Source organism: Gymnoscopelus microlampas, assembly GCF_963454915.1.
Source record: "Gymnoscopelus microlampas genome assembly, chromosome: 11".
Classification (NCBI taxonomy): domain Eukaryota; kingdom Metazoa; phylum Chordata; class Actinopteri; order Myctophiformes; family Myctophidae; genus Gymnoscopelus; species Gymnoscopelus microlampas.
The window spans coordinates 28,717,531-28,729,343 of NC_139948.1; the positions used below are offsets into that span (position 1 = coordinate 28,717,531).

The 11,813-nt window shown below is 37.6% G+C and overlaps 2 protein-coding genes across 5 annotated transcripts; one reads left to right on the forward strand and one right to left on the reverse strand.

Moving 5' to 3' along the window:
• Positions 1-1,163: 1,163 nt before the first annotated feature.
• On the reverse strand, positions 1,164-5,267 carry tmem205 (transmembrane protein 205). The gene is made up of 4 exons (XM_084071125.1): positions 5,154-5,267; positions 4,207-4,314; positions 3,922-4,085; positions 1,164-3,028 (listed from the first exon to the last, which is right to left on the reverse strand). Exons 2-4 carry the CDS (start codon positions 4,304-4,306, stop codon positions 2,726-2,728), a joined length of 567 nt encoding a protein of 188 aa, XP_083927251.1. The 5' UTR covers positions 4,307-4,314; positions 5,154-5,267; the 3' UTR covers positions 1,164-2,725.
• Positions 5,268-5,429: 162 nt separating this feature from the next.
• LOC311056477 (uncharacterized protein) lies at positions 5,430-8,975 on the forward strand. 4 transcript variants are annotated; one of them, XM_084073120.1, is made up of 11 exons: positions 5,430-5,505; positions 5,586-5,616; positions 6,160-6,227; positions 6,331-6,412; positions 6,552-6,765; positions 6,958-7,025; positions 7,132-7,187; positions 7,326-7,369; positions 7,579-7,652; positions 7,736-7,862; positions 8,032-8,975. In XM_084073120.1, exons 1-11 carry the CDS (start codon positions 5,488-5,490, stop codon positions 8,039-8,041), a joined length of 792 nt encoding a protein of 263 aa, XP_083929246.1. In that variant the 5' UTR covers positions 5,430-5,487; the 3' UTR covers positions 8,042-8,975. The 4 variants fall into 4 exon arrangements, with proteins under 4 accessions (XP_083929246.1, XP_083929247.1, XP_083929248.1 ...); XM_084073121.1 differs by having other exon boundaries at positions 7,736-7,855; positions 8,034-8,975; XM_084073122.1 differs by lacking the exon at positions 7,736-7,862.
• Positions 8,976-11,813: the final 2,838 nt, after the last annotated feature.

Consider the following 11,813-nt stretch of genomic DNA (forward strand, 5'->3'; position numbering starts at 1 on the left):
AGACCCATTCTACTCTCAGAAGTAAATGAGCACTCAAGTTGTTATGGTGTAACTACATATTGCTCTTGGCTGCTGAGTGGCTAAACTTGTTCTGGGTTTTAAAAAAGGGTTTATTTCCTGATGCCAGTGAAGCCTGCTTAACAACACTATTTAAAATATATGTTCTCAGGGAGGCCACTGAATGCCAAAGCATGAGCCTAAACAAATTATACTAACGAGAAAATAGGTATAATAACATTTTGTACGTTGGGTTAGGTCTTTTAAGTAAGCCAATGTGCTGGAACGTATTCCGATTTAAGTAAATCAGATTTGAACTAAAAGTAGCATTACCACAATCTATAAAAAGCCTATACATTTTGACTTGAGTAAAAGTACTCAAGTAATGGCATCAATATACTTACAGTATCAAACGTAAAGATACTCATGCACAATGGCCCATTTCACTATCATGTTATTGGAATAGTAATGCAATCCATTGATATTTTCATTACTTGTTGCAGTTGCTAAATGTGAGACTGATTTTAATGACCATGTGCTGCTGGGTGATATCTCATTTATCAGTTAATCTATGTTTTATATTGATAATCTAAATCTAAAACATATCCAGTAACTAAAGCTCTCAAATAATTGTGGTGGAGTAAAAAAGGACAATATTTGCCTGATATGTAGTTAAAAAGTATTAAAAAAGGAAATAAGTTGAAGTACCTCAAAAGTATACTCAAGTATAGTTCTTGTACTTAGTTACTTTTCACAATTGGCAAAATAATATATTTTGAAAGAAAGTAATTTTAACATCATTGTTCACAATATGTAGCCTGAGACAAGTGTGGTTTGTCATCCAGGTTTCCATTAGGGATGATATTGTAGCTGTGATGCGACAGCTGCCCCACTATCCTCAACAAATCACCATTGTCTTCTTTCAGAGGTGGCCTTAACAAAATCAGATATGCATCACCAGTAACAGTTAAAACCTGCCTATTCAAAATCCAGGCACTGGCTGCTGGGTCTGGATTCACTCAACACAAGCAAATCAATAAAGATGTAGCTTTTCAAAACCATTTAAACAAGGACACACAAGGCACAAGATCAAAAAAGAAAAAGTGTGTATAAGCACAGAAAACTAAACTGGTTATTAAGTGATACTGACATCACACATCAGCAAGTGTTTATTAATCGGTTTTTAATCCACAATTGAAAGAGTATATTAAGTATATAGAAGCTACCACAATATCTACTGAGACTATGAATGAACACAAATGCACGTTTGCAGGCTATATCAGATGGCTATGAACATCACCCCATGGTTGGAACTACAAGTAATGAAGTATAAGACATTTGGTAATCTCTCAAGACAGCTGAATTCAAAGGGGGAAAAAAAATAAAAACATTTGCCGATGGGTTCCCAGATTGGACATTTGGTAACATAGCAGGCAGAGTTGGATGTCCAACTCTGCCCTGAAGATCCAGCCCCACCCACACCAAGGACCATCAGTTCTCTATCGATCTCAATTTCACATATTGATTAACTTCCTATTTTCAATGGATTTGTTTGTTATCAATATTCAGGAGCATAATTTCTACATGTACTGTAGATGTTGCTGATTTAATGTAGTCTAATTACTTCATTGTCAAGTACCATGTGTAATTTCAAAATACTGTGATTGTAACCGATTCCCAACGCATCTAATATGCAACTTTGACGGTGTCGACAGCATGGCCATCGCACCGGTGCATGCACTTGTTTTCAAGTGATGTAAGAAAACATACATTTTTTCCCAAATAAATCTAAATAGAACAAAGAAGCTACACTGTTTTAATGTGGAACAGGCAATTCCCACTTGAACAAAGCATGGTGACATGGTTGTGATTGGGGCTGGAACATGAAACTCTGCCTCCCCTGCAGGCTGCAGCTGGTACTACTTGCAGCAGTCTGTAAATAACTGTTCACATTATAGTCAGAATCAGACATTGGAGACATTAACTAAAAACTGTGGGGAAAAATACAATTATATACATTTTCTATATACTTGATAGTATGCTATATAAAGTTCAAATACTGTTGTTAGCATAGAGTGTTGTTACAGCTTAAGTCATAGAAGTTATAGCAGATTATACTGGTAGGATGATATGTGATGTGTTTAGCTGACTTGTGCCTCTGGACATTTTAGCTACACTCAAGTGCATCATATTATCCTTTCTACGTTATACGTACTGAACATTGTCTTACAAATGGACTACAAAGTGAGATGGGTGTTGTACCTATCTGGGACATTACATTTTGTTAAAATATGTTTTAAGATCTATATTCTGATAGCAATCATTACTATAGAATGTTTGTTCAGTAACAGGTCTCCCTGTCTATCCAGGTCTTTAGTAAATAGATAATGCATTTTCAGGTCGGGATACCAATTTTATCCAATCAGGACAGAGAACTCATACAGGATACAGGATAAAGAAATGAAATTGGAAGTGATGACACAAACTGGAACACTATCAAATTTAAGCTCATAAATGGGTACTCTCTCCTGATTGGATGAAATAGGCAACCCACCTGAAAAAATATTTTCTGTTAATTAAGGAGATGGAGAGATGGGAGACCAATGTATCAATGATCTGAATATAGAGCTTTAACGTTTTAAACCCCCAAAAAATGTTTTAATTAAATAAATAATCACTATTACTTCTAACATAGTGCTATAAAGAAGACCCTATAACAGAAACCTGTCTAAATAGTGACTAGATTTAGAGCTGTATAGACTAGGTTAGTGGTGGTGCAGATGAACCCTATCAGGTTGCACAGGTTGGTGAGTCCGTGGTAGCGTCCGAACGTGCTCTTGAGTGCTTTGTACTTGGGGTCCTGCTGTTTGAGCTTGGCATAGCCTTCCTTCTGGCTGCCCAGACCGATCTGGTTCCCCAAGCCATGCTCCTCCTCCACCTCCCTCAACTGGAACATCACCTCAGTGGCCGACGGGCCAAACCACTGGGTATTCAGGCCCGCTGTGATCAGTGCCACAAAGTACAGAGTCATCTGCAACCCGACAAAAAACAAACATCTTGTGTTAAGAATAAACAAATGTGTAAAATTCATTAACCATTTAAGCATTCTGGTTTACATTCATGCAGTATTTCCTGTACATTGTGAAATTGTGATTAGGGCTGCAAATATGGATTATTTTAGTTTTATGGAGAAGTACTTAAAAATCAAATCAAATCGATTAACCACTTAAAAGGGCAAGACCACTTTGGTAGAGGTTTGGGTTGTGTATTTACCTTGCCATGTTGTAACTCCAAGGGGGACAAGCCATAACAAATAATTGCTCCATTGATTATAAATTAAGAATTCAAAATATACTCCTCATTGACTTATATTGTACGCTGAAACAGCTCTCAAAGTCACTCTTTTCGCACGTAAACAAACACAAACAAAGTTGATTCAGACAATATAGAACATCACCAAACCCAGTACTCTTTTTTTATTTTTTTTATAAAAATGTCAACTTCCCATTGATTTTGTTATTTTTATTAGGATGATGGTGATCCTATATTGTCTGAATCAACTTTGTTTGCATTCATGTATGTGCTAGAAGAGTGACTTTGAGAGCTGTTTCAGCATACAATGTAAGTCAATGAGGAGCATATTGAATCATCAATTTCTAATCGATGGAGCAATTATTTCTTGTACACCTTTGGAGTTACATCATGGCAAGGTTAGCGCTTTAAGCGTTATTTTAACGTGTTCTGCGAAAATAGCTTGAAAAATCTTGTAGATCAGCTATTTTCTATATTTTGGAAAGTGCCTATAATGACATACCCAAAAAATAATAAAGGATAGGTCATTTTATTAAATTATTGATTGTTTTTTATAACCAATTAAATCGATTAGTTTGATTAACTGTTGCACCCCTAGTTGTGATATCTGACCTGAACACTTTGATGCCAGTCCAGCAGCTCTCTGGGGTGGTACACTGCATAAAGCGCCAGGGAGACAAAGTTACTGCCCAGCAGACAGAGGAAATAAACGGGGAAAAGCTTGCTCTGCACTAGACCAAAGGTGTGCATTGTTACCCGCTGAATCAACACGAAACCTGTTAAAGGGATAAAGAGAGAGAAAATTAGGAAACGGGAAAAGTGTTGTGTGCCACTGACACAGAAAGCGTTTCGATTTTTTATCTGGAATTGAATAACTGTTTATTGTGGCTCTCTCACCTGCTATAAACGAGACCCAGACCTGCATTCCCCAGGAAAATGAGAGCACCAATAGGTGCAACACTTTGACCAAGTCTGTGGGTTCCCCTTCTGTCACCATGACGACGACTGTGCATGGAATGAGAGGAAACAAGGTTTAAGGTTTAACCTATTTTAAAACAGACCACATTTGGCTGTCATTGTGGTTACTGTATATACTCCAGACCAGTATACTGAGAGTCTGAGACCATTCATGTTCACTCAAACAGCCTTTTCAGGTCAAAACATACATACAGCTGATATATCATTGCCATTGAGCAGTGGTGGAAAAAGTACTCGCAGTAAAAGTATCAATACTGCAATGTAGAAATACGCTAAAAGTTCGGAATTCAAAATGTACAATTGGTACAATATTGGTATCAAAATATACTTAAAGTACCAAAAGTAGAAAGTACTCATTATGCAGAATTCTTTTTTTATATAAAATCTTAAAATCTTTTATCTGAAAATATTGAAAAAAATGGAAATATAGTATATATATATAGTACTTGAGTAAATGTACTTAGTTACTTTACACTACTGCCATCGAGAGAGGCACACCAGAATACATCATTTCAGCTGAGGAGCTGCACATATGCTGCAGAACTGATAAGACCATGACATCAGAGATAAGGAGTGCAACTGCACACTCACCAGGGAAAAGGAACACACAACTAGTCTATTCGTGATTATTACACTATTATATCTTCTATAACAACAACATACCCGCCCCATTGACCCCAAGAGATGTCTGTGTTGGTTAATATAACTAAGTTGCATAACTTTATGAACTTAGCATTAGCCACTTGGCTAAAGGAGAGTTACATACACACACACTATAGTGCACTAGTAAGGCATCGTTTTTTGGCTTACTGGATTTTACGTTAACAGTCGAGAAAGCATTACACGTTGCATAAATCTACACTTACCTATTTCCTCGCCTTTACGTTACTTAAATTATAGCAAATATTAAAATAATATAATGTGTATGTTCTCATTTGAACCGTGCACTTCCTATATCACGCACCAAATGCCCATCAGCCACGCCCCCATGACAAACTACAAATTAAGTGGTTCTAAGATTATTAATATTGTATGACGCAGAACGTTTTCAACCAATCATTTCCAATGTTTACTTGTGTAGTTCCGCCCCGTTTATACAACTAGTGTCTCTTCTTGAAACCAACCTGTTCCTGCCCCCATATCCTCTTTCCTCTTTACAAAAATGTAGCTTGACAAGCTTGTCATTTCATTTGACATGACATGGATGACCAAAATAAGGTATTTCTTTGCAATAGTTCATGAAATACAAAATGTTGAGTTCATATCATGTCATATCAATCATGTATTTCTTATTTCAGAATGGCGATCTGCTGCTCCCTGCTGTTGAAAGTAAGCTATTGAAGTTTGAGATGAGGTGGATGTTTTCCCATGCTGTGAACTTTTTTTGCCCACACTGCTAAATTTCACCACTTCATCTCACAGATTCCTCATTTAGTAAGGCCATCAACTATTGTTTATTTATGTATTTATTTTGTGGTGGAAGGTATGTTCATAGCAATAAGCTTCGTTTGCAGTGTATTTTTTATTGTTGTTTCTTTCCTCAGCTATATTTTCCAGTTTTGTTTTGTGTTTTGCTGATTACCAATTAGCCTATAATTTAGTACCTAAATAGCCTTATAACATTTATTAATTAGTGGTGGAATCAAAAGAGGAGCCCCAGCCTGCCAAATGTAGGCTACCTTCAAAGTAAATAACATTTGGTTTGCAATGATATATCTTCTTTCTTTTTTATATTTGAGTTATTATATGAATCTGCAAGGGATTCATTTACCTTGTGTTTTAAATCGTTTCTCGATTGGTTGTTATAACATCGATCACTTCAAACTTTAGTGGTAGGGCGACTGACAGTCCATTTATTTTTTATTATGGCAGAACCAAATGAGGAGCCTCTTCGTGATATTGTGGAAATATTGAGATCAGAGGTGGAGAATCAAACTAAGGTGCCAATCATATCATCATCATGATCATCATACTTCCTAGCCATATACTATCTTCTCTGGCTTTGTTTTCACAGATAGATGTTTGTTTTTGTCCTTCTTACAGACAATTGATTCCCTCAGTAAAACTATGGCTATGTATGAAGTAGAGAGGATCCACAATCACAACTATGTTGCATTTCTTCAAGGTCAGTGATCCTAAGTGACACAGAAGTTGAGTGAAAACATAAATACAATGTTCTATGAGAAGTATAGTTGTAAGCTTGCTTGACAGAAACAAAATTCCAAGACAAAAAAAAACTCAAAACAATGATGCTGTACTCCTAGCTGAGCTGCATCACCTGGCCCGTCATGTAGCGGACCACCACATGGAGGCACACTTTGAAGCCCTGCGTCGTGAGGTCTCCTCGGAGCTCGGCTACCTACGTACTGCCATGTCTCATTCCTCCAACCAAGGCGTCTCCTGCTCTAACGCACACACGTCTTCTGACATCCAGAGTGATGCTGCTATCTCCCGACTCACCCAGGAGTTGTATCACAGGTGCATGTGGCTATGATAGGACAAGATATGACAGGACTGGAAAGGAAAGGTTGACCTTAACCTTCACTAATATACATTATGAATTTATATAAATGACTACATAACAAACCACTACTTCTATAAGTACCATAACAGCTGTACTCCTTCCATAGCTCTTTTTTTTGTCTCTGTGTGCTCCATTTGTTTTTCCAGTCGTAATGTACTATGGGAACAGGTCACTGAGCTGAGGGCGGAAATCCACCACATCCATGGCCAACTCAGTAAGCTGATGTTATATCTTTGATGTGTAAATGTTCTATAGTTACATGATGATGTTGTCTTGGAAGCTGCTAACACATCTGACATGATTCTCCTGTCTCTCTTTAGGGAATCAGAGAACTGAAATGCAGCGCAAGTTATCAGAAAGACTAAATAAAGATATGGTACTAAACAGTCCACTTTTGCTCCTCATAGTTTCAGAACATTTAGCAAAATATCACAAACAAATTGTTGTCAGTGTCAGATTTAGGGGTAAGAGAATGTAAGGTCAACGACTTTCTCAATTTTGATTCCTGTTCCAGCGTTTGGAGAAACTTATGGACACATGCCAAGCACAGGAGCTCAGGTAACAGGCCTCTAGAAAGGACCAGGCTAAGGTGAAACCTTTTTGATGAGAGTATGTGCTATTGACCATATTCACACAGCGGCAATTTTGCTCTCACATCATATTCAGGGTTGGGTATGACATAACAGCGAAACATCTGTTGTGTGAATATGGTCTGGTCATTGATGTTGCTTTGTGTACAATATATCTACTGTTTGTTGTCTCCACAGTTTGGATATCTCTGAAATACAGACCAAGTTTGAGGCAGTCCGAATATCCAAAGACAAGGCCTGTCAAAAAACAGGTAACTCATGAACATGTTTCCTCAACTCATTCCTGCTTGGGCTCTAACTGATATTGAGAATACGTTTGTTATCCTGCTTTTAGGTGGCACTGGGACACCACCAGGTGTAAAAGCAACCCCATATAATTCTGATTCAGATGAGACACAAAGTGGCAGTCGGACCAAAATAAATATTCCTAGGACCAAAGAAAGGGACAATGTATGTGCCAGGTAAAAAAAAAAGATATGTTCATTCATTACTGGTCTTTTGTAGTTATTTAGGCCATTTCTTGAGCAGTTTTCACTTTTCAACTATTCCACTTAATTAACCACATTTTAAGGTGAGAAAATTAATACACATTAATAATTGGGATGTTATTTCATTTTTCTCACTTTGCAGAGGGAAATAAATGAAATTCAACATCAGTCCAGCAGTGATGATCTTCGAAAGATTTGGGGAATAATATTTCGACAGGAATTATGCAAATATCATGGGATTGTTATGCTTTTACCGTTTTATGATAAATCTGGAAATTCTGTGCTGTGTGCAACAATACCTTAAAGACAGAAGACGTGTCTACGAATAATCATTATTTGCTTCTATTTTGTCCATCTATTCAAATCAGCCTTAGACTTAGTTAGCCAGAATTTCAGATGCAAATATGCAACATCTTGATTTATTCATTATTTAACTGCTGTGAGTCTGTGTTGATTCATACATGTCTTTAGTGAGGTGCACCTGTTGTCGTCCTCCTTTGGAAATCAGATTAGAAAAGCAAACATAGCAGTTGTTCAGTACTCCATGTGCAGATGCCCCGGACTGATTTCTGAAAGGTTTCTGCTTTTGTGATGACTGGGAAGAGATGCTTAATGACTTTCTGTCATTAACTGTAATCACATGAAGCACTATGCAAACTGTATCTCTAGTCTAGATTGATCTCTTAACTGTCAGAATCAAATCAGATAATTCAGGGAACTCAGGAACAGTCCTTGGGTAGCTACTCTTAACCGAGCACACTTGAGGTTTCATTTCTACATACATGGTCTTGCTCTACATTTGAAAGTGTCACACAACACAAATAAGCCAACAAATTCAATTTAAACTCCACATCGATAACCTTGTTGGGAAACTACAACAAAGATTTTTTAGAACTTTACTCAACTACCGTTCATTACCTGTTTGCAACTGTTTTAATGATTGTTGTCAACAAATAGCTTTTGTTGAGTTCATGTTGATTTCATGAGTTCATGTTGACATTTATTTGTAATCTCGGCATCATTGCAATGAGGGTCTCTCCCTCAATGATTTCTCTGGGAATCTTTAATAAAGGTTGAATGAATTTGCATCTGTGTTCCACTCAGTTGGGGGTTAGGGGGGATGAGCCAGAATGCCATCTCCCCCTTTTTTTTTTTTTTAGCAAATTGACAATTGAAATTGCAACACAAGAGCATTGAGCAAGCATTATGACATGCAAGTGCTCCTCCTGTTAAAGGTTTCTATACTTCTTATGTAACAACCCTGCATAGCAAACAAACCAAACAAAGGCCGTTTTTGAACGCAAGTTAAGGAGTCTTTATGGGGATTCTTGATGGTTAACTTTTAAGGGAGGGAGTATGAACCATCTGCAAAAGGGAACTGGAAAATGTGTTTTCAATAACACTTTTAAGAGCTCTCCTCTGAGATTTATTTTCTTTTTTTTTTTTAGTTGTTGCTTTTAAATCTAATCAAATCTGCCATGTCAACCCCTCTCCATTACCTATAGTAGCAGAGAGAGCAGTGGTGGTAGATATGGGCGAGTGGGCTGATTTATTTTTAATTAACAGAAAAAATGCATATAAAATATTACAAGACAACATTTATATAATGCTCACTCTACAAATATAGAAATAAGAAAGCCTCAAAACTAAAAAAAAAGCTCTGTGATTATCAAAGTTACTGGAATGGATACAATATTTATTTAGCTAAAATTTAGAGAAATAGCACAATTAAAAATAATGATCTGCTTTACCGTTTATGAAATAATGTAAATAAATCCAAATAAAATGCTAAGTGCATTCCCAAAACGTCAAGTCCCCCCCAACATCAACAGCACCCGAGAGACCACCCCCCTGTTAAAAATTAACAAATGACCTACTGGTTCCACCCATGTTTTGTGCCACACACAAAGGAAGGCACATACATCAGAATGAGTGTCTCCCCCTTATCTTACAAATGTATTCATTGAGGCATACTGCCCATATGCTGTATCTTCAGTTCTGCAGTAGCGTTACTCTGAAGGCAGGCTGGTGTCTTGAACCACTAATCCTAGGCAGATGCACCCGTCCTCAGATCTATTTTCCACAAGGGGCAGGCATCTGTCCCTCCCAGGCATGACCAGCTGAGAGGGATTTTCACCTCACAACTTTTCTTTCTTGTCTGATGACCTTACATTTGCTCAAATGGTCTCATAATGTCCTTGACATATTACTTCCACACACAAGCTTGATGCTATGTCAAGACGTGATAGAGGGTCACTTTAAAATCATGCATCGGTTTAGCCAATAGGAGCGTGTCTTATCTACCCAACATAACCAACTTTAACCACAGCTGTTGCCAGACCTTCACGTGACATATAGGGACTAACAAATCAACACCAATTAGGGCGTCTGAGATGCACTGCTAGGTTGTGTCAAAGTTTATGAAAACGTGTTCATCAGTCTGCTAGATTATCAATCTTCAGTAAATAAGCATTAATGAACTTGACATTTTGTTCAGTTTATGATTCCAATATTCCCACATTGATCATGGCAGGCAGTAAGTAAGTAATGCTCTCTGCTTGGCTGTTAGGTTTTAATTGAACTATTCACCAGTAGCTGCTCTGTTGGAACATTCACAGCTGATCAGCTCTGAGTCCGTCCTCTTTGTAGACATCCCAGATGCAGGGGTGGAATACCGAACGTTCCTACCAGGTTCAGACACAGGGGCCCAAGAGCTCAGGGGGCCCCTAAGCCCGAGCCTCTACATGAGGTTGCTGTTATTATCTTGTTGCATAGTCAAATAGCCTAGTAGTCATTCATATCAATATGAAAGCCCCAAAAGTTCTACTGAGAAACTGAAGTTATAGCAAAAGAAAATCACTTTGAAGATGTCACAAGAAAGATGCCATCATGATACCTTTTAAATGAATGTGTATCCCCTCAGTTTATCTAAAAGAAAGGGCTGAAAGGGCTGAGTTCTCCATGCAATATGGGACCTCTGTGGGGAGAAATCCAAAAAGAAACAACAGTATTAGAATCTGTCTATGACCTATGTCTGCACACTCAAGCTTTCATCTGAGTTTTTCCACCCATTTAGTTACATCAAAATGGTTAACTGTCCAAGTATGCAAAGCATGTTAAATGGTTTAAAAATAGAGTAAGGCATTTCATTCGAGGAAAGAAGAACAAGTTAATGCATGAGCTCCCTATGAGCCTATAGGCGTCATACTAGAGACATATAGATCACATGAAGCACATACTTGTGCTATATTGACACGGCCAATTGAGACACATTAATAGAAACCTGCTCAAAGGATTTGACAGGATCTGGAGGGCTTTCTGGATTCATTGTTAACCCTGTGATTTGAAATGGTCTGGTCTCTCTGTAAGTCTGCATGTTTATAATGAACTGTATGTAGTCTAACTGTCAACAGTCATTTTCTTTCTAGGAATCACTTCAGTGAACTTGCATTTAACACTTTAGCAAACCTGCATTGTATTCAGGCTCATATATATATATATATATATATATATATATACACACACACACACACACACACACATATAACACTGTATGATTCTCTAAATCACCAAATACCAAGGTCTATGTTGATGATGATTAACATAATGAAGTCAGTATGACTATGGCACCTCCACATATTCAGCTCTAGACTAATACATATTTGACATTTGTGTAACACTACAGCAGTGGCGAATATAAACAAAAAACAAACAAATATGCCACTCTTTTAAAAACTATGAGTTTTGGATAGTGGACACAGGTCTTTATATACTGTGTGGAATGTGTTAACTGTTGCCTGTCAACCCCAGGCTGCCCTCCACACAGACCCCAACAGTGATCTCTAATCAACTGATCCCCAGACACCCAATGGCAGAATTTCATCAATGCCCCTAACAGACCTAATCTTTCCTGATCCCAGAAAA

Bases quoted from the DNA above. Each gene is read 5' to 3' on its own strand.
- tmem205 (XM_084071125.1), bottom strand. From the start codon at position 4,306: ATGGTGACAGAAGGGGAACCCACAGACTTGGTCAAAGTGTTGCACCTA. The intron at 4,086-4,206 runs GTGAGAGAGCCA...TCCCTTTAACAG, and splicing joins CTGGGTCTCGTTTATAGCAG to GTTTCGTGTTGATTCAGCGG. The intron at 3,029-3,921 runs GTCAGATATCAC...GTCGGGTTGCAG, and splicing joins ACTGGCATCAAAGTGTTCAG to ATGACTCTGTACTTTGTGGC.
- LOC311056477 (XM_084073120.1), top strand. The intron at 7,026-7,131 runs GTAAGCTGATGT...GTCTCTCTTTAG, and splicing joins CCACATCCATGGCCAACTCA to GGAATCAGAGAACTGAAATG. The intron at 7,188-7,325 runs GTACTAAACAGT...TTCCTGTTCCAG, and splicing joins AAAGACTAAATAAAGATATG to CGTTTGGAGAAACTTATGGA.